Source organism: Drosophila takahashii, chromosome 3R (assembly GCF_030179915.1).
Source record: "Drosophila takahashii strain IR98-3 E-12201 chromosome 3R, DtakHiC1v2, whole genome shotgun sequence".
In the NCBI taxonomy this organism is placed as follows: Eukaryota; Metazoa; Arthropoda; class Insecta; order Diptera; family Drosophilidae; genus Drosophila; species Drosophila takahashii.
Window position 1 is genome coordinate 38,217,989 of NC_091681.1, and position 22,790 is coordinate 38,240,778.

The following is a 22,790-nucleotide window of genomic DNA, read 5'->3' on the forward strand; positions in this document are numbered from 1 at the left end:
CCCCCAGTGTAAGCACTTGATCCGGCTGTGATTGCAGCACCACTTGGATGGCCCAGCTGTTGCACCACTCGGAACCACCGGCTGCACCACAGCTGCAGTGACGATCCAATCTGAAGATCGGTGCGTCTTGAGAAGATGTTTTTAGCATATCATAAAAGGTGTTGGACCTGGGATCTCGCCTTGAACCATTGACATTATTTGAGGCGCATTTTAATTACGCCAAGAGGCATGGAAATGCTAAGTGGCTCTGACTGGCTGCTGGCCAGTTTTCGATTGCATAATGCATCATGTAAAATAGGGAGCGGCAGCGGAGAACCGGAGATCCAAGATCGAAGATCGGAGGCGCGACTTCCCGTTTCGGTAGCGCCGGCAATTGTCACAATGATTTACAGGCATGTCGCGTTGGCAGCTATAAATTGCTAAATGGCCATTACAGCATTAATTACACAAAAGAGCCCAAGAAGCTGGACTCTGAGTGGCTGAGTCAGTGCCTCGAGCCGTGTGTCGATTGTAATTGACCTTTTGCCCCTCCTAGACTGCCTAGACTTCCCAGTGTGCCGGCTGAAAATGAATTATTATCTTGTAATTGTCACGTATTAGCGGTGTGCAGATATGCTACTTCTATATTATATTCCTAGCTGGATATGGATATCGAAGTATGCAAACTAGAACGAGCTTGTAACTCGGATGGTATTAAATTACATTGGCGTCGACATGACCAGACCAACTGAACTTGACAATTGACAAACTGTGTGAATAAAATAAGTTGTTTCCCTAACTAAATTAACGAGACAAAGGAAAACTACTAATGTACTTACAATTCCGAATACCGAAAGATATCATTAATGTGATTTATGAACATGTTGGCTCATTAAATCAGCAAGAAATACAAATTATCCACGGAGCTTTATCTAAACTATTATTAAATACCGACAGGTCGTATACTATCCAGATTTACAATCAATAAGTGTCGAGTGTTTCTCAAGTATTTCTCAACAAAAGCAAAAAACAAACCAGAAGAAATTGCTTATCTTATGTTATTTTCTGTTTTACACTGGCCATATGCGTAACATAAGGAATTGAATTTATTACATAAGTGCGGTGATATAATTATAAGTTCTACCAACGCCATTAAAATGCAAAATAGCAAATAATGGTGAATATGTTTGGAAGTCCGATGACTCTTTCTGTTATTTCATGTAAAAAATATTATGGCACGTGTTTAAAGCTCTATAAAGAATTTAATAAATGCATAAAAAATTATTTTGCAATAGAAGCTAAATTTTTTTTATTTATTCTCTGATTAAAAGGCAATTCAATATTACCTATATTTTTTTGTTGCCATTGCTACGTTTATTTTATATATATTAACCCATTTACATTTTGACCAAGCTAAGAAGCTAAATATTTTAATATATCGATTGACTCTTTTTGAAGTTGTCAAAACTGTCCACCTTTTCCAACACTCATTTATTGCTGCCAGTTGTCAGGTGGAAAATAGTTGGTGGAAAATAGTTGGAAACACACCCCCTCAAGAGTCGGAAAACACCACCATGAGCGCCAGCGAGGGCCTCAGTCTCCCGGGCAACGAGGACACCACTCCGCCGCATGAAAAACATAAACAAAGGACCAAAAAGAAGGGCAGAAAGAAGTCCAGGAGTGCCAAAGTAGAAAGTATTCCCGATCCAATGGACGCAAAAGCCACTGCCAGCTACTTCAGCCTGAGCATCGTGGGCCAAATAGTGTCGGCCACCTTTCCCTTGGGTCCCGACAAGGAGTTCGTCTTCCTGCGCTACGAACTGGTCGCCGGTCCCGACTGGCAGTTGGCCTCGGGTCCCCAGCACGGACTCACCCAGCTGGCCACCAACAAGAGGGGCCACTTTAACGAACCCATCGTCTTCAATATGCCCATCGAGGTCACCTACAAGAGCACCAGTCCCTTTGGCTGTGGGTAAAAATATTATAAAGAAATTTAAGTTAAGAGGAATAGTTCAAATAATACCCAGAACAAATATTTTAAGTAGTTTCGCAGTAAAAATATATACAGAAATTAAACTTAATTTGAATACCTTGAAGTATATCTAGAAAAAAGGTAACTTCAAAGTTAAATAAAGTAAAAATATATATAGAAATTATACTTAATCAGAATACTTTGAATAATATCCACAAAAATTAGTTAGAATAATTTGAAAGTTAAAAAAAGTTAAACATAATCCAAACAAAATCAGTTTCTATATTTGTAATATTACATTTGGTATATACCAAAAACAAATTTTTAAGTAAGATGTTTTAAGTTAGTATAACTCAATTTAATGTAATATAATGTAACTAATTGAATTGAATTGAAGTGAACCTTTTATTAATATTATTAATTGTTTAGGCTATCTTATAGTTCAAACTACTATATAAAATATACTTTTTTTGTAGAAGATTTAGGAACTAAAATTTAAGAGAACCTCTTTATCTGTAACTGAGATCCATATTAAATACTTGCTTGAATCCTCTTCCATTTCAGGGCCCCAGATCCTGGTGAGCGTTTTCGGAAGCAGTGGAAGAGGGCGGGAAACGCTCCTTGGCTATGCCCACATCCACCTGCCCGTTTTCGGCTCCCGTCGTCCTGCGGATTCAAATCAGGACCTCCTGCAGGCGCCCATCCTGATGCCCAAGTGTCCCAATATGATAGCGGACATCACCAGTTGGCTTCTACGTCGGGAGCCAGAGCTCAAGGATCCCAAGGTCCTGCTGGACAACCTAAAATGCAAAGGCCTGTCCATGGAGTCCTACGGCAGCCTGCAGTTCCAGTTGTCCTCCGTGATGCGGGGAGCCCGAAAGCTGGGCTACCAATGGCATGCCTGAATAAAGAATAAAATATGTCAGTAAAACGTGAACTTGGCGAGGCAGGCAAGCGTTTGTCTTAATCTAATTGCCAGGTGGGTGGTGGTTGGTGGTTGGGAGCTGCCTCAAACTTGACCTTGTCCAGCGTGGCTTACTGGTAATCCGACACAGCAATTTTGCGGCAATCGAATGGCTAACTTTGGATTGGCCAAGTGCCTCCTAATTGGATTAGGGCAATTAGTCTAAGGCGTTGGACAATATAAAAACCTGGCTGGGTTTCCGCCTCAGGCATTGCCGCCGAGTCCGCGTCCCGAGAGTTATGGACAGCGAGTAGTCAACCAACCAACTACAGACGAAGCCACCACCGAAGAAGCACCGATCCCAGAGAGCTGCGAGCTACGAGCTATATTCCCCCCCAGAGATGGCCAGCCTGAATCCCCCGAGCTTCGGCTACATGCGCAACGATGGCCGCAATCTCAGCCTGGCGGAGAGCGTGCCCGCCGAGATCATGCACATGGTGGATCCCTACTGGTACCAGTGGCCTCCTCTCGAACCCATGTGGTTTGGCATCATTGGCTTCGTGATCGCCATTCTGGGCACCATGTCGCTATGCGGGAACTTCATTGTGATGTACATCTTCACCTCGTCGAAGGGACTGCGCACTCCTTCGAATATGTTCGTGGTCAATCTGGCTTTTTCGGACTTTATGATGATGTTCACCATGTTCCCGCCGGTGGTGCTGAATGGCTTCTACGGCACATGGATCATGGGTCCCTTCCTGTGTGAGCTCTACGGCATGTTTGGCTCGCTCTTCGGCTGCGTTTCCATCTGGTCGATGACGCTGATCGCCTACGATCGGTACTGTGTGATCGTGAAGGGCATGGCCAGGAAGCCACTGACGGCCACCGCGGCTGTGCTGCGACTCATGGTGGTGTGGATCATCTGCGGAGCCTGGGCCCTGATGCCGCTCTTTGGGTGGAACCGCTACGTGCCCGAGGGCAACATGACCGCCTGCGGCACGGATTACTTTGCCAAGGACTGGTGGAACAGGTCCTACATCATCGTCTACTCGCTGTGGGTCTATCTCACCCCGCTGATGACCATCATCTTCTCTTACTGGCACATCATGAAGGTGGGTTTATAACTGTTGCTACGCAGAAATAATTTTGGGCTTTAAATCTTATTGAAAGTAGCAGGAAGAAGGTTTTCTAATACGAATGTTCTCAATTCAAGAACACTGGGCTTTCAAAAACCAATGTTCTCATTTTCAAGAACAATTTGCTCTCACTTACACGCTTTCTAAGAGGGAAGGTTCTCAATTTCAAGAGCAATGTGCTCTTACCCAGCGGCGAACAGGCGAATGGGGTCTAGAGAAAAAATGCATTACTTGTAAAGAAAATGTAACCGATTACAATCGCTGCTTTTCGTTAGAGAAGTTGTAATCAGGGCTCCTATGACTTCGTTTTTTCGTTCGCTAACGATTTCCCTTCGTCAAAAATCACAAACACACATAAAAATTATTGTCTATGTGTTCGTTTTTCGTTTCCCCTCCCTCACGTTTGAGCTTCGGAACTTTAATAATAACAGCATGCATTCTAAATATAGTTTGACGAACTACAAAAAGCACAGACAACGGCCGAGCGGTTAGCCTTTCCATCCATTATACAATAATACCCATGTTCAATTCCTACATGAGGAAAGAATATTTTTTGTTTTCATAAATGAACATGCATTACAACTCAGCATACGTTTTTAAAATTGTATGTTGAATTTTCTCTAGTCCGTCTACATTTTGCATTACAATTTCGGAAAAGTATATTGAATTCGTAATGGAGACCCGAAGGTGATTCGGCCCTAGCATACTTTTCCCATTACTAGTAATGCAAATTTTCTCCCGACCACATTACAAGGCGGCCATGCCTATGTCAAAGTAATCCATGTTGTAATCCATTGTTTCTCTATTACGAGAGGAGAAGTAATGCATTCGTAATCCATTTTGTAATGGCAATTTTCGCCGCTGGGTACCTATACGTTCACACTTACACGGTTTTCAAAAACGAATGTTCTCATTTTCAAGAACAATATGCTCTCACTTACACGGTTTCTTAGAACAAATGCTCTCATTTTCATGAACGAATGTTCTCATTTTCAAGAGCATTGTGGTCTCACTTACACGAATTTAAAGAACAAATGCTCTCATTTTCAACAACGACTTTCAAGAACAAATGTTCTTATTTTCACGAACAATCTTCTCCCACTTACTAATACCCATCATTTCAGGCGGTGGCTGCCCACGAGAAGGCCATGCGGGAGCAGGCCAAAAAGATGAACGTGGCCTCCTTGCGGAACAGCGAGGCCGACAAGAGCAAGGCCATCGAGATCAAGCTGGCCAAGGTGGCGCTGACGACCATTTCGCTGTGGTTCTTCGCCTGGACCCCGTACACCATCATCAACTACGCGGGCATCTTCGAGTCCATGCACCTGAGTCCGCTGAGCACCATCTGCGGATCGGTGTTTGCCAAGGCGAATGCGGTGTGCAATCCCATTGTCTACGGGTTGAGGTGGGTTCTGGGTTAGTTATCTTGTTTTCAGATATACCTATCTTTATTTTTAGCCACCCCAAGTACAAGCAGGTGCTGCGGGAGAAGATGCCCTGCCTGGCCTGCGGCAAGGACGACCTCACCTCGGACTCGAGGACTCAGGCCACCGCGGAGATCAGCGAATCGCAGGCTTAGGCGATTCGGAGACGACGACGACGACTGCAGACGTAGGGAAGAAGAACAACCGACAGCTCTAGATCTACAAAGGAGACTCAACTATTTTGCAAAAGACACCTCAAGGAAAACCCAAAAAAAAGATGGCAATGAAAAATGTAAAAAAAAATCTAGTAAAAATATAACAACTGCAATTGATACAAAATCAAAATGAACTAGAGTAATTAACTTACTAAACTGCTTCATCAAGCACAGTGCCCCAAAGAAGTTTGTGCCTTTATTGGTAAATTAACATTTCAAGCATTTCGAATGCCACCATTGCCATTGGATCATAATTAATCGTTAATCGTTAGTCGAAATCGGAGTCAGTTATCGGTAAAAAATCGTTCCATCTTCGGTAGTAATTTAGCGGTAGTAATTATTCAAGCCGAGGTCCATCAAAGTGCCATTGTGTCGTCTCTCGCGCAATTCCTGGGTGAAGAGGGCGCGTCCTTGCAGCAGGATGAAGTCAATGAGCCTGCGGTCGGAACTCTGACGCAGTGCATCGGGATCGGAACGCTTGCGAAGGTAGTTGAAACAGCAGGTCCTTAGATACATAATATTAAATTCCCAGAAAATCGGAAATCAGATAATCCAGGAACTTACCGAAAATGCTTGGTGCCACAGGCACTGGCGCACTCCTTGCCGCAAGTATCGCACTTTATGGCCCTGGAGCTGGGGCACATCAACCAGAGGCCTGAAAAATCAGATTCCTAGAGGTCTTTTTATAACCCATATATGTAAACCAAACTCACATAGCAAGATGATCTGGAAGTGGGCCAGCCAATGCATCGTTGTCTTGGTCATTGGTCGGCGGTCTGCTCAAAAGGCTCTGCCACTCATATGAGATCTTCTCCTGGTCGTCCTGTTCCGTGTCCCAGAGAAAGCGCAACTGAAAGGACCGAGTTGCCGGCTCTCGAGTTTATATACCAATTTATACCACCCACTTTTGAGAAATCCCTCATTCAAAGTGGTCAATGAAGCATGAGGATGAATAACCAGGAGGAATCGAGTATCCAGTGTGTGGACACGCAGTGCATAATAAGTTAGGGCACACAGACAATTGCAGCTTGCGCAACAAGTTTATGGGGTTATTTTGGGGTTGTTATTACGGGGGGTGGTGAACTGGGGGTGGGAGGTAGATGGGCAGCCACAAATCAAAACAGCTGGACACAGGTTGTAAAAGTTGTAATCGGGATGGCAAGCGACAAGTTTAGCATATCTAAAATGTTGGGGAATCGAGTAAAAGAGTGTCAGGAAATTAGTTACTTAAGGTATTTATTATTACGGAATGGTCTTGTTTTTAGCCTTCAAAGTCTATTTGTGCATAAATCCTCCCGCCAAAATAGACAACATAAATTGTTCTTCGATTTTTGTATTATGTTTTCACAACTTTTATCTATTATTATTATATATTTATATTTATCTATTATCATTATATTATCTAATCCTATTAAAATCCTTGTTTTTGGACATTTTTCAAATGTTTTGAATTAAGGCGCCAACCATTCTTCCTCTTCCGTGAAGATGAGTTATACTTTTGACGGTCTGGTAGCACCATCCGCTGCCTTCGCTAAGCTAGGTAGGTGTACTGGCTAGGACAGAAAGGTGTCTTCGCTAAAAAAAAGTGTTATATGGTTTTTAGAAAATAAGTTGGCAGCTCCGCATTTTGAATGTTGAACTTTAACGTATTTTGAATTTGAATTTAATTTGAAATGTTTACGTACTTTCTAAAAATGTATAAATAAATACAATAGTTCTAAAATATTAGGGAAATTTTTAAAAACAAGGCTGTCGATTTGCTGACTAACAGCTGACCAAAATTCAACAATTCAGCAGTTCCACAGTCTAGGCCCTAAACTTTAGGGAATCCCCTCATTGTTTGTTTTTTTGGCGAGCGGCAAAATTAGTGATGATAAAACTAATAAGGGTGGAGAAACAGCGATGTTTTTATTTTGTTAGGAACATCGCGGTAATCTTATATTTGTTGGCTAATAACTCTAATTTATTCCGCAAAAAAATTAAAAAAATTGATCAACAATAATCTAAGTGGTCAGCATATTCCCTTCTGCACCACCAGCTTAATATCTAAAAATATATTAGTGCAATAAACTTGAATTAAAAACAAATTTTCCACCCTTTTGGGGTAATGTGACAAAAACATCGATTGTCGCCAAAAAAAATCGATGTTTTCGTCGATGTTTCTCCACCTCTAACAAACAGCTGTTTTTCGTGTTTTCGCCAGAAAATTGTATCTTCCCCGGAATCGCGGAAAATAAGGATAAATAAATATGTGGGAGCCGCCGCGACTGAGTGCGTCCCTGCGGACCAAGACGGAGCTGGAGGCGCGGAGCCGGCGCTTCAGCATCCTGCGCCAGGCGCGAACCACCCCCTCCCCCGCCGCCACGACGACGGGAGCAAAAGGGTAAGCGGCGATTTCACCACCTGTGAAATGGAAGATAACCGATGCCCGATCTCTTCCAGCAATCCAGAGCAGACCATCGCCAGGTTACTCTCCCAATTTCCCGCCGGAAAGCAGCCCGCCGCCAAGGTGCAGCTGCAGAAGCTGCGCAACCTGGTGCAGGAGTGCATGGGCTACGAGGAGCAGCCACAGGTGGTGGAGCACGCGGCGCTCTATCTCTTCTGGCTGCTCCTCGAGCAGCGGGTGCTCCTGGTGGCCACCACGCAGCGGCTGCACGGGATGTTTGGCCAGACCTTCGATCGCAAGAAGACGCAGATCCACGACTGCATCCTGGCCATCGGCGATCTGCTGGAGGAGCACGAGAGATCAGCCTTGAAAAGATGGCAGCAGGCGCAGCGCAAAGCCCCTGGAGTGGGTCCCCTGTGGGGCTCGCACATCCATGTTAAATGCACCCCCGCCGAGTGGATGGACATCAGTTTGCTAACCGATCTGGCGCCGGATGCGCTGCTCAAGAACCGCACCGTCAACAAGTTCTCCATGAAGTACAAAAGCAAGTCCGCCCCAGCGGCAGTTAAGCATCCCGATTCCGAGAAACTGAGCCCTGAGCTGCAGACTTTGCTGGGCATCTCCGAGAAGCTGGACGACGAGCATCTGCTCAATCGCGTGGGCGACATCCTGGGCTCCAAGCGCAGCAGCGAGGAGCTGCAAAACGAACTGATGGAGCTCCTGGGCTTCGATCACTTCGAACTGGTGGGAAATCTCCTCCAGGAGCGGGACAAGATAGCCCGCCAGCTGGACCAGTTTGCCACAAGATCGCGGCGCGTTAAGGAGGTGAAACAGAAGCGTAGTGGAGCTCCTCCCGCGGCGGAACGACGACCCACCGTAGCCAGCGCCGTGGTGGTCCAATCCGCGCAGGAGAAGCAGCTGGGCAAGATGCAGCGACGCGAGGAGAAGAAGCTGCAGCGCATCATGCGCAGCCTGAAAGACGAGGAGCCCGAGGAGGATCCCAATTGTGCGGTGGCCGTCTCCGTGCAGCAACTGCGCATGCAGCACCAGCGGAAGCTGCTGGAGGCCGCCCAGCGGGAGCCACTGCTGCTCAGCACCAAGGCGGTTAAGTCGGAGTACAAGCAGTCCTCCCAGCCCATTCACTATCCCTATGTCTTCGATAGTCAGCTTCTAGCCAAACAGAGCGCTGGTTTTATAGGCGGCAGCAGGATCACTCTACCCGAAACTGCCCAGCGGTTGGACAACAAACAGTGGGAGGAGGTCAAGATCCCGGCCAGCGAACCGCCTCCTTTGACGGTGGGCAACCGGCGCATCAAAATCGAGGAGCTGGACGACGTGGGAAGGCTGGCCTTCGCCAACTGCAAGGAACTGAATCGCATCCAATCGGTGGTCTACCCAGTGGCCTATCATAGCAACGAGAACATGCTGGTCTGTGCGCCCACGGGAGCGGGCAAGACGAATGTGGCCATGCTGACCATTGTGCACACAATCAGGTGCCATTTAGAGCAGGGAGTGATCAACCGGGACGAGTTCAAGATCGTCTACATAGCGCCCATGAAGGCTTTGGCCTCCGAGATGGTGGAAAACTTCTCCAAGCGACTGAAATCCCTGCAAATCGCTGTGCGCGAGCTGACGGGCGACATGCAGCTGACCAAGGCGGAGATGGCGGCCACGCAGATACTGGTGACCACGCCGGAGAAGTGGGATGTGGTGACCAGAAAGGGTGATATAGCTATGATATACTTTTCTATTAGAGCCCTGCATGAATTGATTCAATGAATTATTTGGAATTTTTGGTTTTATATGAATGAGTTAATTAGAATTTTGAGTTTAATAGAATTGAATGATTGAATGGCATGAATTCCGAAATAATTTAAACGACAATTTCTTTAAAAGAAGAAAGAGCCATAATTTTGTGATTAAATCTGTCGGAATTTTATTTACTAAGCAGTTAACATAAATTTGTTAAAAATGTTGCACTTTTTGTTTTCAAAAGAAAGCCCAAAAATTAACTGGAAAATTCAAAAAATTCATAAAAATTATTCATTCATTCATTCAATTCGAAATGATTTAGAAAAACATAGAATTGAATTAAACAAATCAGAATTTTCATGGCTACTATGATAAAAAAAAAATTTCATGATTCACGCAATTCACAATTTTTCCCATACTCTTTGTTAATCTGAAACTCTTTTTTAGGCGCCGGCGACGTGGCCCTGATTAGCCTGGTCAAGCTGCTGATCATCGATGAAGTGCATCTGCTGCACGGGGAGCGAGGTCCCGTGGTGGAGGCCCTGGTGGCCCGCACCCTTCGGCTCGTCGAGTCCTCGCAGTCCATGATCCGCATTGTGGGATTGTCGGCCACCCTGCCCAACTACATCGATGTGGCGCACTTTCTGCGCGTGAATCCCATGAAGGGTCTCTTCTACTTCGACTCCCGCTTCCGTCCTGTTCCTTTGGATACCAATTTCGTGGGCATCAAGTCGGTGAAGCCGCTGCAGCAGATCGCCGACATGGATCAGTGCTGCTATCAGAAGTGCGTGGAGATGGTGCAGCAGGGCCACCAGGTGATGGTCTTTGTCCATGCCAGAAATGCCACTGTGCGAACGGCGAATGTGATTCGCGAACTGGCGGGGCAGAACAACACGAGTACCCAGTTTCTGCCCAAGGACTCCAATGCCCATGGACTGGCCATGCGTTCGATTCAGCGGAGTAGGAACAAGCAGCTGGTGGACCTCTTCTCCTGCGGACTGGCCATGCATCATGCGGGAATGCTGCGCGCCGACCGGCAGATGGTGGAGAAGTACTTCGTCGAGGGACACATCTCGGTGTTGGTTTGCACGGCCACCCTCGCCTGGGGTGTCAATTTGCCTGCACACGCAGTTATTATCCGAGGAACGGATATATACGATGCCAAGCATGGTAGTTTCGTGGATCTGGGTATACTCGATGTGCTGCAGATCTTTGGACGCGCCGGTCGCCCGCAGTTCGACAAGAGTGGCGTGGGCACCATCATCACCAGCTACGACAAGCTGAATCACTACTTGTCCTTGCTGACTAACCAGTTCCCCATTGAATCCAACTTTGTTAACTGCCTGGCTGATAATCTGAATGCGGAAATAGGTCTAGGCACGATTACCAATGTGGAGGAGGCAATCGAGTGGCTGAGTTACACGTAAGTGAATCCAGATAACCCGGATTTAAGTGATTCTATTTCACTTCCTCCCTTTCAGCTACCTCTTTGTGCGCATGCGAATAAATCCCCATGTCTACGGCATCGAATATTCGGAGCTGCAAAAGGATCCCACGCTGGAGGCGCGACGGAGAGCTCTGATCATGACCGCCTCGATGAGTCTGGACAAGGCGCGAATGATGCGGTTCAACCAGCGCACCATGGACATGAACATCACCGATCTGGGACGCACTGCCTCGCATTTCTACATCAAGTACGACACGGTGGAGACTTTTAACGAACTGATGAAGCCATTCATGAACGAGGCCGAGATTCTGGCCATGATTTCCCAGGCGCAGGAGTTCCAGCAGCTTAAGGTGCGGGATGATGAGATGGAGGAGCTGGACGAGCTGAGGGAGTACTATTGTAAGATAAAGCCTTATGGAGGAAGTGAGAATATCCACGGGAAGGTATTGCTATTCACAGAACCCTTCAGTTAATTTATTCCTGCTAAAGATTGGTTTCCCCCCCAGGTCAATATCCTTATACAGACTTACCTGTCCAATGGCTACGTCAAGTCCTTCTCTTTAAGCTCCGACATGTCCTACATAACCACGAATATAGGAAGGATTACCCGGGCTCTTTTCTCCATTGTGCTGCGCCAGAATAATGCTACTCTATCCGGACGCATGCTGCAGCTCTGCAAGATGTTCGAGCGGCGGCAGTGGGATCTGGATAGCCACCTGCGGCAGTTCCCCGCCATCAATGCCGAGACCATCGACAAGCTGGAACGCCGCGGCCTGAGTGTCTTTCGCTTGAGGGACATGGAGCAGCGCGAACTGAAGGAGTGGCTGCGCAGCGATCGCTATGCGGAGCTGGTGATCCGCTCGGCCCAGGAGCTGCCCATGCTGGAGGTGGAGGCGAGTCTGCAGCCCATCACGCGGACAGTGCTGCGCATCAAGGTGGACATCTGGCCGAGTTTCACGTGGAACGATCGAGTGCATGGAAAGACTAGCCAGAGTTTCTGGCTGTGGATCGAGGATCCCGAGTCCAACTACATCTACCACTCGGAGCTGTTCCAGGTGAGCCGCAAGCTGGTGATGAGCGGCCAGTCGCAGCAGCTGGTGATGACCATTCCGCTGAAGGAGCCGCTGCCGCCGCAGTACTACATTCGCGTGAGCAGCGACAGCTGGCTGGGCAGCACAACATGCATTCCATTGTCGTTTCAACATCTGGTGCTGCCTGAGCATCATCCTCCGCTCACGGAGCTTCTGCCACTGCGTCCTCTGCCTGTCAGCTGCCTGAAGAACGTGCTCTATGAATCCCTCTACAAGTTCAGCCACTTTAATCCGATTCAAACGCAAATCTTCCACTGCCTCTACCACACCGACAACAACGTTTTGCTGGGCGCTCCCACGGGCAGCGGCAAGACCATCGTGGCGGAGATTGCCATTTTTAGAGCTCTCAACCAGAACCCCAAGTGCAAGGTGGTTTATATAGCTCCCCTAAAAGCGCTAGTGAAGGAACGCATTGCGGACTGGGAGCAGCGTTTCCAGCGCTCCTCCTTGGGCTTGAAAGTAGTAGAGCTAACTGGCGACGTCACGCCCGACATCCAGGCTATTAGAGAATCCCAACTGATTGTGACCACGCCGGAGAAGTGGGACGGCATCAGTCGCTCCTGGCAGACGCGCGAGTATGTGCAGCATGTCTCCCTAATCGTCATCGATGAGATCCATTTGCTGGGCGAGGATCGTGGCCCTGTCATCGAAGTGATTGTCTCGCGCACAAACTTTATTAGCTCGCACACAGGTCGAGCTATCAGGATCGTCGGATTATCCACTGCTCTGGCCAACGCCCAGGATCTGGCCAACTGGCTGGGCATCACCAAGATGGGCCTGTACAACTTCAAGCCCTCGGTGCGTCCGGTTCCCCTGCAGGTGCATATCAATGGCTTTCCAGGAAAACACTATTGTCCCCGCATGGCGACCATGAACCGGCCCACCTTCCAGGCCATTCGCACCTACTCCCCGTGCGAGCCTACGATTGTGTTCGTCTCCTCGCGCCGGCAGACGCGTCTCACGGCTCTGGACCTCATCACCTTCGTGGCCGGCGACTCGAATCCCAAGCAGTTCCTGCACATCGCCGAGAACGAAATGGAGCTCATCCTGCAGAACATTCGTGATCAGAACTTGAAGTTCTGCCTGGCCTTTGGCATTGGTCTGCATCATGCTGGCTTGCAGGAGCAGGATCGCAAGTGTGTGGAGGAGCTGTTCCTCAACAGGAAGATCCAGGTGCTGGTGGCCACCGCCACGCTGGCGTGGGGCGTCAACCTGCCCGCCCATCTGGTGGTCATCAAGGGCACCGAGTATTTCGATGGCAAGGTGAAAAAGTACGTGGATATGCCCATTACGGATGTGCTGCAAATGATGGGCAGAGCTGGGCGGCCGCAGTTCGACAACGAGGGAGTGGCCGTCGTTTTGGTTCACGACGAGAAGAAGAACTTCTACAAGAAGTTCCTCTACGATCCCTTCCCCGTGGAGTCCAGTCTGCTGGGAGTGCTGGCGGAGCACATAAATGCGGAGATCGTGGCCGGAACTGTTCAGTCGAAGCAGGCGGCTTTGGATTACCTCACGTGGACGTACTTCTTCAGGCGGCTGCTCCGGAATCCCTCTTACTACCAACTGGAGGGCGTGGAGCCGGAGAATGTGAATGCTTTTATGTCCAATCTAGTAGAACGCGTGGTCTTTGAGCTTTCCGCTGCCGCCTGTCTGGTGGAGCGCGATGGCTGCCTGGTGCCCACCTTCCTGGGGCGAATCAGTTCCTACTACTACCTGTCGTACCGCACAATGAAGCACTTCCTCGAGGATCTGCAGCCCGGGATGAGCACAAAGGAGGTGCTCCTGGCCATTGCGGATTCCTACGAATTCGATCAGCAGCCCGTGCGGCACAACGAGGACAAGTACAACGAGCAGATGGCGGAGACGAGTCGCTTTAGGCCGCCATCCTCCTCCTGGGACTCGCCATACACCAAGACCTTCCTCCTCCTCCAGGCTCACTTCTCCCGCTCGTCGCTGCCCAATTCGGATTACCTAACGGACACCAAGTCGGCGCTGGACAACGCCACTCGAGTGATGCAGGCCATGGTGGACTACACGGCGGAACGGGGATGGCTATCGACCACTTTGGTGGTCCAGCAGCTGATGCAGTGCGTCATTCAGGCGCGCTGGTTCGACGGCAGCGAGTTTCTAACGCTGCCCGGAGTGAACGAGGAGAATCTGGATGCCTTTTTGAACATACCGCACGACGATCACGACTACTTGACGCTGCCCGTGCTGAAGGAGTTGTGCCGAAGGGAGTACGAAGTGCTGGCCAAGCCTCTAAGGGATGCCTTCGAGGAGCACGAGATCGAGCAGATATATAAGGTATGTGACTAAGTTACTTAACCAAAGGATAAAGGCTAAATAATTTGTTAACCCTTCTAGGTAATTCAAGATCTGCCCGAGATTGCACTGCAAATATCCGTGGAGGGTCGCTATATGGAGGATGAATATGCCAAGAGACCCTTGTCACTTTCGGGAGACACAAAAAGCGAATGGATGCCCCTGCATGCCAACGAGGATTACGTTCTCACCGTTAATCTCCAGCGTCTCAATGCCAGCGGACAGCGAAGAAACGGAGGACAAGGAGGCTACTCGGTGCACTGCCCCAAATATCCCAAGCCCAAGAACGAAGCCTGGTTCCTTACACTGGGCTCCCAGGCCAATGACGAGCTCCTGGCCATGAAGCGGCTAACCATTCGCGGCCAGCGCTGCTCCAACCGCATTTCCTTCCAGGCAACTCCAAGACGTGGACGACTGCAGCTCACGTTGTACTTGATGTCCGACTGCCTGATGGGTTTCGACCAGCAGTATGACCTGCGGTTCGAGATCATCGATGCAAAAGAGGTCTAAAGAGATCCTTTAGAAAGTAAATCTAAGACGAATATCGTAGCATTCTGTAGAATTGAGGCTTAACCCTTAGTAAATGGAGTTCATACCGCCTATGAACGTTTTTCACAGCCACTGTTAGCACACCTTAAGTTAGTAGTCAAACTGAACTTGCGTATTTATTGTGTGATCCTCCCAGACATGTATAACATTTTTATCATTAGTAACTGGCTTCGAGACGAAGCTCCTTTGTTAACCGACCATGTAGAACTAGCGTGCCCCAAACACTTTCTATGAATTTATGGAGTGAAGATTTTTATTACGTGAAGTTAATAAAGTTTGTATTTAAAGCGCAAAGAAATGTGTCTATTTTGGGTGTTAAATCTCTCTTCTAAAACGTTTATTCCAGAATTTAAACCACATTTTTAAACCGATTTACAAAAATTTTTTTTTACATGGAGAATTAGGGACATCGTTACAAGGATTTTACTACCCAACAAAGTGGCGACACCTGACTTTCAATTTAAAATAATTTTTTTTTAATATTGGCCTTTACCGTTTATAATTGCATTCTTAAAATATTTAGGGGCATCGATGCCGTTTTAATTTTTTACCAAACATTTTTTTTTTATTTTAAGAGTTATTTAAAATGGCTGCTAGACTTTTGAAGTGGCGCCACTACATTTGAAATCTTAAACAACATGTAAATAATGTGGGATGTAAAAAGGTTTAAATTAAAACCGGTTATAAAAAATGTCTGGACTTAAAGAAAAGTCTAAAAAATAATCAACAGCCTATTATAGACAGACGTGTGAAGGATCGAAAAATGCAGCAACATAAAGGACGGCCTTCTCTAGAATATGGGAATCATTAATCCTTAGGCCCTCTAGTATGCTGTAAAAAGCATTTTATTATTGCCCAAAATATACCTAGCAGCCGAGAACCATTTGCCCTGCCTGCTCCTAAGTTATTCGCTGCGAAAATATGTAAACGACCCACCTCATCCGGATGTATTGTTTACGTGCGGCGTCCTTTAATGGCGGGTTTTATCTGGGTCCAGCCCAGTTTTATTCTGGGGGAGCCCCAACCCCACACATGGCGCTGAGAAATGTAAGCATATTCGAGTGATTAATGCAGATGCCCACCGCATCGGGCGAATGCGAATCCGCTGGTCCTGATCCCCGGGGGAGTCCTCCACCCCCAATTCCCCGATGAGGAGCTGGTGGCCTCCTCCCGCAGCGTTTGAGTAATTAAACTTGATTAATTGTCTAGTCAGCATGAAGGTAAAAATCGGCGTAGCCAAGATAAGCAAAACGGAAATGGAAATTAATTAATAAGAGGCTAAATAAAACAAAAAGAAATAATGAATAAGTTTACTCTTGGCGATTCCCAGAGGAATATTCGATGGCCGATCAGTGGTCGATGAGTTCCATGTTGATTTCCCCGAAATATCCCACATCCAATTTAATTTTCACCTGCGCAATTTTCGCATTCCCCAGTGCAGTTTCCCACCTTCGAATCGGCAACGTTGAAATTCCATAATCAGCAAACAAATAAATAAACAGCTGGAAAACTTTTCAGAAACTTTTGCACCTTGTGCACATAAAGGGTTTCATTTTGTCTCGGGCCCTTGGAACTTCTCAGCCAAATCAGCGATGGCAGGAATTTATTCATTTATTTCATTTGCATCTGGAAGTGGGAAAAGTCATTGCCGACAGCCTTGAGGATTAAAAAGTGCTGTTTTAATGGATTGACTGAGTTAATAAAGCTTAAAGCTATAGAATCTCTATTCGAATAAAATGCAGGCCCACTGTTTTCTACATGGTACGTGAGCGACAGAGGCCGGGCAGAGCTATCCATAAACTTCAGTGTTTTAACATAGAAAAGTAGGGCTTTCCAAAACTAGGAACTGTCAAGTAGTGCTGCAAAGTCAGGGGTACCAGTATTATAAGTCATTTGTCAGGAGACTTTAGTCATTTTATTTCATAATTTTCAGAAAACTTAAGTAAGTATGTGTTTTTTACTTCCACAACACCATTTCAATAATTTTAACACCTCTGCTTCTATTGAAGAGTCACACGGAGTAATGGAGTCCTCCAACCAGACGTTGCGCTGGGGTTACGCCGGCCACGGAGTGTTCCAAACCAAGACCCCGGTGCAGAACCCCGTGGATCAGTTCGCAGGACGCGGAGGAGGAGGAGACGGAGGAGGAGGTGGAAATGGTTTGGGCCACCTGACGAACCTGATCATCAACTACTTGCCGCACGACATGACGGAGTCGGAGCTGCGTCACACGTTCTCCCGGTTCGGCGAGATCCGGAAGCACAAGATTGTCCGGGATCCCAGGACGGGCAAGAGCAGCTGCTACGGATTCGTGGAGTTTGTGTCTCCCCGCCAGGCGGCTGCTGCCCAGATCTGCATGGACGGGTACGAGGTGCGCGACAAGCGGATCAAGGTGTCCTACGCCCGATCCTCCGACGACCAGGTGGGCCAGACCAACCTGTACGTGGCCCACCTGCCGAGCTTCATGGATGAGCAGCGGGTGCGCGAACTCTTCGCCAGCTACGGACCCGTTTTGGATGTGAATGTCCTGCGCAGCAAGTACGACAGGCAGCCACGTGGAGTGGCCTTCGTGCGATTCGAGCAGCAACGCCACGCGGAGATGGCCAAGTTCGGGCTGAATCAGCATCTCATCAGGGGCAGCTTCAAGCCGCTCCAGGTCAAGTTCGTTGACCGGTCGAGCAAAGGGGGCAACCAGGCGAATCGGACCTCCAATGGGCTACCTTTCAAGTTCTACCGCCAGGGAAATGGTCAGCCGCCGGGCTTCAAGCGCCGCCAGGATATGGAGAATCAGCAGAATCAGGACTCTAAGCGTCCACGCGGAACTGGCTTTTTCAATTCCGGCTATAATTAATCCCAAAGGATTTTCTATCTGAAATTGAAACTGAATCTTCGGAAAAAAGCATCTTATTTTTACGGATTTATTCCGTTTAATATTAATTAAATATTAATTTGATTTCATCCTAAATTAATTATATTTACCATTTAAAACCCTTGCTACATTCGGTTTTATTTTGGATTTATAATCTGAAATGTTCTATTTTCTATCTGAAATTAAAACTTAATCTTCGGAAAAATCATCTTATTTTTACGAATTTATTCCGTTTAATATTAATTAAAAATTAATTTGTTTTCATACTAAATTAATTATATTTACCATTTAAAAACCTTGCTACTTTCGGTTTTATTTTGGATTTATAATCTGAAATTTTCTATTTTCTATCTGAAATTAAAACTGAATCTTCGGAAAAAGCATCTCATTTTTACGGATTTATTCCGTTTAATATTAATTAAATATTAATTTGTTTTCATACTAAATTAATTATATTTACCATTTAAAAACCTTGCTAAATTCGGTTTTATTTTGGATTTATAACAGCCTTCCTTTGTGTAGTCCTTCCCAATTAATTTCGGTCTTAACGTATTCATTCAGTTATGCCAAATGCAAGCCGTCTGTTTTCTGCCTTACATAAATAATTCATTATTTTGCCGCAGGAGCTGCGCTTATCGCTTGCAAACAAGCCACTCCTCCAGACACGAGATCCTCCGTTCCTAAAAATCATTAACAGCTTTATCAATCCAATGGTAACCCCTTAACTTACCAAAAAAGGTGCGTCTGATTCGGTTTCGGTTTCTGATTTCGATTTCGGGCTGCCGGCTAAAGTTTGGCGAGTCAAATAAATAATGAAAACAAAGGGGGCATAAATATTTGAGGATCGCAAACCGAAAGACCCACGAAAGTAGGTGGGAAACAAGTGAATTGAAAATTATTTCCGATTCGTTTGCATTTCTCATTATAATTGAGGCGCATCTTGGCTTTGGAATCTCCTTGGGTTTCCCAGTTCGTTTCCCTTTCGACGGCTGCTCTTGTTTCAGCCTCTGGTCCTCAGAGCCAGATTTAACTTACAGATTTTGCGCACTTCCCTTTGGCTTGCAGCATGCACTTTTTTGGAACCGACGTCTTGCATAATCCAAATGAGGGTACAACGTAAATATACGTTTATATATAAGTGTTATTTTGTAGTATAGCTAGGGGCTATGAATTTAGCGATACATAGGCAATTATGTTGCATAATATAGTCATTGCTTTTAACGAGAAAAGGCAGGTGATGTGATTGACATTCAGACGGGATCCTTTATTATTTTTTAGAAATATTTAATTAAATTAAAAAGCTTAACAAATTGTATAATTAATAATTAAAAGTAATTTATTTGTCCAACACAGAATTTAATAAAATTAGAAAGACTGTTCCTTAATATGAATTTGATAAAGCTCCCTGCAACACAAAACAAAAAAACTAAACAAAAAAGGCGTGATGAAACCTAAAAATGAGAACAATTGAATTTCCACTTCATCTTGTGATAGAAATGCAAATCAAATTTGCACTTCTTTTGTTTACAATTTCATTCCATTTTTCTTGGAACAGTTGCGTTTGTCCCTATAGGGACAAAAGAAAAGTCCTCGGAGCAAAAAAAAAGGGCTGCAGCCTTTTGATAAGCAGATTATATAAGCTTTTCACCATTTTCATCCTTTTTCGCCCCTCGGCTGAAAAGACAGCATTTTTTAGGGATTTTCATTTTGGCTCCGTGTATTGTTGTATTGACATTTGTGGCATATTGTTTTCAACTGGGATTATTATCGAAAAAAACCGATTTGCTTTCAATCAAAATGTATAAGTTTAAATTTTCGAGAAGTGAAATCCAAGCTCTCGATTTGCAGATTTTCTGCGTATTTTTTGCAGCTTAAAGTATTTTATGTGAACATTTTCCCGACGTGATTCCGACCCATTTGTCTTGCTTTGTCCGCGAACATTAAGAAAACAGACTGCCCACAAATTTGGCAGGGGAAAGGAAAAGGCGGCGGAGGCTAAAAAGCTTGTCAACCAAGCCGCCCACAAGCGTCACGTCAGGATAATTAAGAAATTTTTCAGTTCCCCCTCTTGGAACCCCACTTTTCTGGTCCCCACTTGTGGTGGTGCGACTTTCGCTATCGAAATAAATGGAAATTGATTGAATTCCATTAGGCCAGCCGAGCAACCGAACTTCGGTTCGAACGCCTGCCTTTCAAATTAGGCAAAAACTAATGAGCTATGCACATGACCATCGACAGCAGGCATTAAAAGTTGTCCAGCTTCCTTCCGACTATCATTTTCAGGGGGGAAGGTATGAACTTCTCCTCCCTGAGGAGAACATTGAGTCATCTGGGTAATTCTGGGGGAGTTTCTTGGGCTTGCAGGTCTGGTAATGGGTGGCCATTACAGGGTTCACTAGCCTGCAATGTGTAATTTATGGTTAATGGATTTGGAATATTGGATTCCAAATATATTGAGTAGTTTTCTATTTACTTAAGAAATAATTATTAAGCGTTTTAGAAAGATGTGAAAATATTGTGTTGAAATATCTCCTGATTACCTGAAGGTGGCCCTGGAATATTGCATTTATTTTGGAAATTATTTTTAAAGGTTTCAGGATAATATCTCTTTATATATCTCCTATATCATAAAGATCCTGGACCACGTGTACATTATGAACTCAAGCTCCCTCTCCATCTCCAACTCCTTCCCTCAATGATGGACTACCTACATACAAGGACCTGTGAAGGGTCATATTATTCGCCAGGATCCGTGACGGGATTGTCAGCCAGTCCGTCAGTGGAATCAGTGCAACGCATGCGTGCCCCATTCATCATCGTCATCCGCACACACTCAACTCGACTCGACTCTAACTCAACATATTGTTGCAACATATTTTACGTGAGGGGTTACCTAACCCCCGCCACCCCTCCTTCGAAACACTCCTGCCTGCGTGGAGATTTTTTCAATTTTTAGCGAAAATTACATCATCACTTATGCTGAATGAGATTTCCGCCCGCTCCTGTGACTCGGTGAATTATTAAAAAATTTCTTTGTCAACAAATCACTTGGCTCTCGGCTGTTGGCTGTGTGGGGCGCTTCACTAAATAAGGCGTAGGTCATACAAACACACATGCGATTTACATTAGCCGCTCCCCTCCGTCAGCACAAAAAAAAAATGTATAAACCAAAATTTAAAAACGTCGCAAAGAAATTTGTTAACGTTGGAGGGTTGTTTTGCCGGCTTTTGTTGGGGGTTCTGTACACCCCCGATGATGTATGACGGCAAAGGTGGAAAATCGTTTCCAAACATAATTCTGTTTGCCTGACACCTACATCAGTCGCATAAATCTTGCAGCTCTTTAATTTCGCCGGGCTTAAAGCCTTCGTTCTTCATCCTAATTTTTTGGACTGAAGGTTGGCTGTGCCTGCGGCAGTCGTTGACAAATTCAATAATTTTCCCATTACAAAAGGAGACTCTGGTGGTGGGGTTCTTTCTGGGTTTCTTTGGGCTTGTTTTTGTCTGACGAAAGCGACCAAAATTGATTGACGCTGATTTGAGTGTGCGGGTGGCGGAGAAAGTCCCTGGCTAAATTTAATTTCGCCCCAAAAGAAAAATCACACGAAATCGACACCTGCCGAGGCGCCGGAAAATAATCAAAATAAAATATGGATTTTCCTTTGTTCCACGCACCCGAAGGCGAATTGAAGAGAAGGTCCTGTAAGGGGAGTCTACCAATCTGCAATTTGTCTTGGCGGATGTGGGATTGTGATGGCCTAGTTGTGTGTGAGTCTTCTAAGCCGCTCGGCAAACAAGCGGAAGTTTCCCCACGATGCGTTAATACTCGAAAATTTGCGATAAGACCGGGTCCTTCCTCTTCACCAGCTTCCCCCAGATAGATAATGCAGGAAAGCTGCTTTCGAAGAGGTTTGGGGAAGGGGTTTTCCCTGTTTTCGGGGTAGGGTTAAGAGTTGGTTAGGATGGCTGCCTATTATAACAAAAAGTCTATTCACAGGTTTATGCTTGAGTTGGTTCAGAGCTGAAGAGATTTCAACTTTAAGTGTCTTTATTTAGATATATGTCGAGTTTCCAACTGGGCTTAATGAATTAAACTTGAGCTGACTTAAATGAGGCTCTTAAAAATCTCTTGCTTTTAAGGAATTAACATAGGATTATTATAAAATTTATTTGGAATTTTCAGTTTCTACTTTCCATGCAGAACAATACTTTTTAGAATTTTTCACATCTCATCGATATAAAGAAATGTTTGAAACTAAGGTAGGTTTACTATAAAATTTCTTTGGTGTTTATACTTCCTAATTTTCTAGCAGAAACCATTTATACGGTAGGTAATGTACTGCAGTTCTTATCACTATGAAACAATTATAGAAATAAATATAAAATCGTTATAAAATTTCTTTGGTATTTATACCTCCGAAACAATACTTTGCCCAGACTTTTTCGGATAGCTTTACTTCCTTTCTTCCTTTTTTCCAACCATTATTTGCACTTCTTATCGATATGAAGAAATTGCACTTGGCGGAACGGAACTCAAAGTTCGGGCCACAAATAACCCCGCAAAGTTGCCGAGATAAGCGAGGAACATTGGCAGCCGAAAATAATTTGCCAAGCGCGGAATGCCGAAAAGTTGGGAAGGGAAACGGGAAGGGGAACGGCGGAAGGCCAGACCAAAAATTGCAGACACATTACCGCGCTTCAATTTCAATAATGTGGAACACTCGAGTGTGAACACAAACGTGCTC

General features: G+C 45.7%; 5 protein-coding genes across 6 annotated transcripts; 4 read left to right on the top strand and 1 right to left on the bottom strand.

Moving 5' to 3' along the window:
- Positions 1–1,438: 1,438 nt before the first annotated feature.
- B9d1 (B9 domain-containing protein 1) lies at positions 1,439–2,896 on the top strand. 2 transcript variants are annotated; one of them, XM_070216983.1, is made up of 2 exons: positions 1,439–1,951; positions 2,516–2,896. In XM_070216983.1, the coding sequence occupies exons 1-2, from the start codon at positions 1,554–1,556 to the stop codon at positions 2,865–2,867; spliced, it is 750 nt and encodes a 249-aa protein (XP_070073084.1). In that variant the 5' UTR covers positions 1,439–1,553; the 3' UTR covers positions 2,868–2,896. The 2 variants fall into 2 exon arrangements, with proteins under 2 accessions (XP_070073084.1, XP_017008990.3); XM_017153501.3 differs by having other exon boundaries at positions 1,441–1,947; positions 2,516–2,890.
- Positions 2,897–3,108: 212 nt separating this feature from the next.
- Rh6 (Rhodopsin 6) lies at positions 3,109–5,760 on the top strand. The gene is made up of 3 exons (XM_017153500.3): positions 3,109–3,967; positions 5,116–5,396; positions 5,450–5,760. The coding sequence occupies exons 1-3, from the start codon at positions 3,257–3,259 to the stop codon at positions 5,568–5,570; spliced, it is 1,113 nt and encodes a 370-aa protein (XP_017008989.2). The 5' UTR covers positions 3,109–3,256; the 3' UTR covers positions 5,571–5,760.
- Positions 5,761–5,786: 26 nt separating this feature from the next.
- On the bottom strand, positions 5,787–6,523 carry Trissin (trissin). Its single transcript, XM_017153502.3, has 3 exons — positions 6,344–6,523; positions 6,195–6,285; positions 5,787–6,135 (listed from the first exon to the last, which is right to left on the bottom strand). The coding sequence occupies exons 1-3, from the start codon at positions 6,393–6,395 to the stop codon at positions 5,955–5,957; spliced, it is 324 nt and encodes a 107-aa protein (XP_017008991.3). The 5' UTR covers positions 6,396–6,523; the 3' UTR covers positions 5,787–5,954.
- A 1,287-nt stretch (positions 6,524–7,810) lies between these two features.
- Positions 7,811–15,465, top strand: obe (activating signal cointegrator 1 complex subunit obelus). The gene is made up of 6 exons (XM_017153494.3): positions 7,811–8,013; positions 8,073–9,739; positions 10,216–11,191; positions 11,250–11,658; positions 11,722–14,610; positions 14,671–15,465. Exons 1-6 carry the CDS (start codon positions 7,880–7,882, stop codon positions 15,136–15,138), a joined length of 6,543 nt encoding a protein of 2,180 aa, XP_017008983.3. The 5' UTR covers positions 7,811–7,879; the 3' UTR covers positions 15,139–15,465.
- Positions 15,466–16,982: 1,517 nt separating this feature from the next.
- On the top strand, positions 16,983–18,169 carry maca. The gene is made up of 2 exons (XM_070217668.1): positions 16,983–17,119; positions 17,187–18,169. Exon 2 carries the CDS (start codon positions 17,201–17,203, stop codon positions 18,026–18,028), a length of 828 nt encoding a protein of 275 aa, XP_070073769.1. The 5' UTR covers positions 16,983–17,119; positions 17,187–17,200; the 3' UTR covers positions 18,029–18,169.
- The last annotated feature ends 4,621 nt before the right edge of the window (positions 18,170–22,790 follow it).

Bases quoted from the DNA above. Each gene is read 5' to 3' on its own strand.
- B9d1 (XM_070216983.1), top strand. From the start codon at position 1,554: ATGAGCGCCAGCGAGGGCCTCAGTCTCCCGGGCAACGAGGACACCACT. The intron at 1,952-2,515 runs GTAAAAATATTA...CTTCCATTTCAG, and splicing joins ACCAGTCCCTTTGGCTGTGG to GGCCCCAGATCCTGGTGAGC.
- Rh6 (XM_017153500.3), top strand. From the start codon at position 3,257: ATGGCCAGCCTGAATCCCCCGAGCTTCGGCTACATGCGCAACGATGGC. The intron at 3,968-5,115 runs GTGGGTTTATAA...CCATCATTTCAG, and splicing joins CTTACTGGCACATCATGAAG to GCGGTGGCTGCCCACGAGAA. The intron at 5,397-5,449 runs GTGGGTTCTGGG...CTTTATTTTTAG, and splicing joins CCCATTGTCTACGGGTTGAG to CCACCCCAAGTACAAGCAGG.
- Trissin (XM_017153502.3), bottom strand. From the start codon at position 6,395: ATGACCAAGACAACGATGCATTGGCTGGCCCACTTCCAGATCATCTTG. The intron at 6,286-6,343 runs GTGAGTTTGGTT...CTGATTTTTCAG, and splicing joins CTTCCAGATCATCTTGCTAT to GCCTCTGGTTGATGTGCCCC. The intron at 6,136-6,194 runs GTAAGTTCCTGG...TATGTATCTAAG, and splicing joins TGTGGCACCAAGCATTTTCG to GACCTGCTGTTTCAACTACC.
- obe (XM_017153494.3), top strand. From the start codon at position 7,880: ATGTGGGAGCCGCCGCGACTGAGTGCGTCCCTGCGGACCAAGACGGAG. The intron at 8,014-8,072 runs GTAAGCGGCGAT...GATCTCTTCCAG, and splicing joins ACGACGACGGGAGCAAAAGG to CAATCCAGAGCAGACCATCG. The intron at 11,659-11,721 runs GTATTGCTATTC...TTTCCCCCCCAG, and splicing joins GTGAGAATATCCACGGGAAG to GTCAATATCCTTATACAGAC.
- maca (XM_070217668.1), top strand. From the start codon at position 17,201: ATGGAGTCCTCCAACCAGACGTTGCGCTGGGGTTACGCCGGCCACGGA.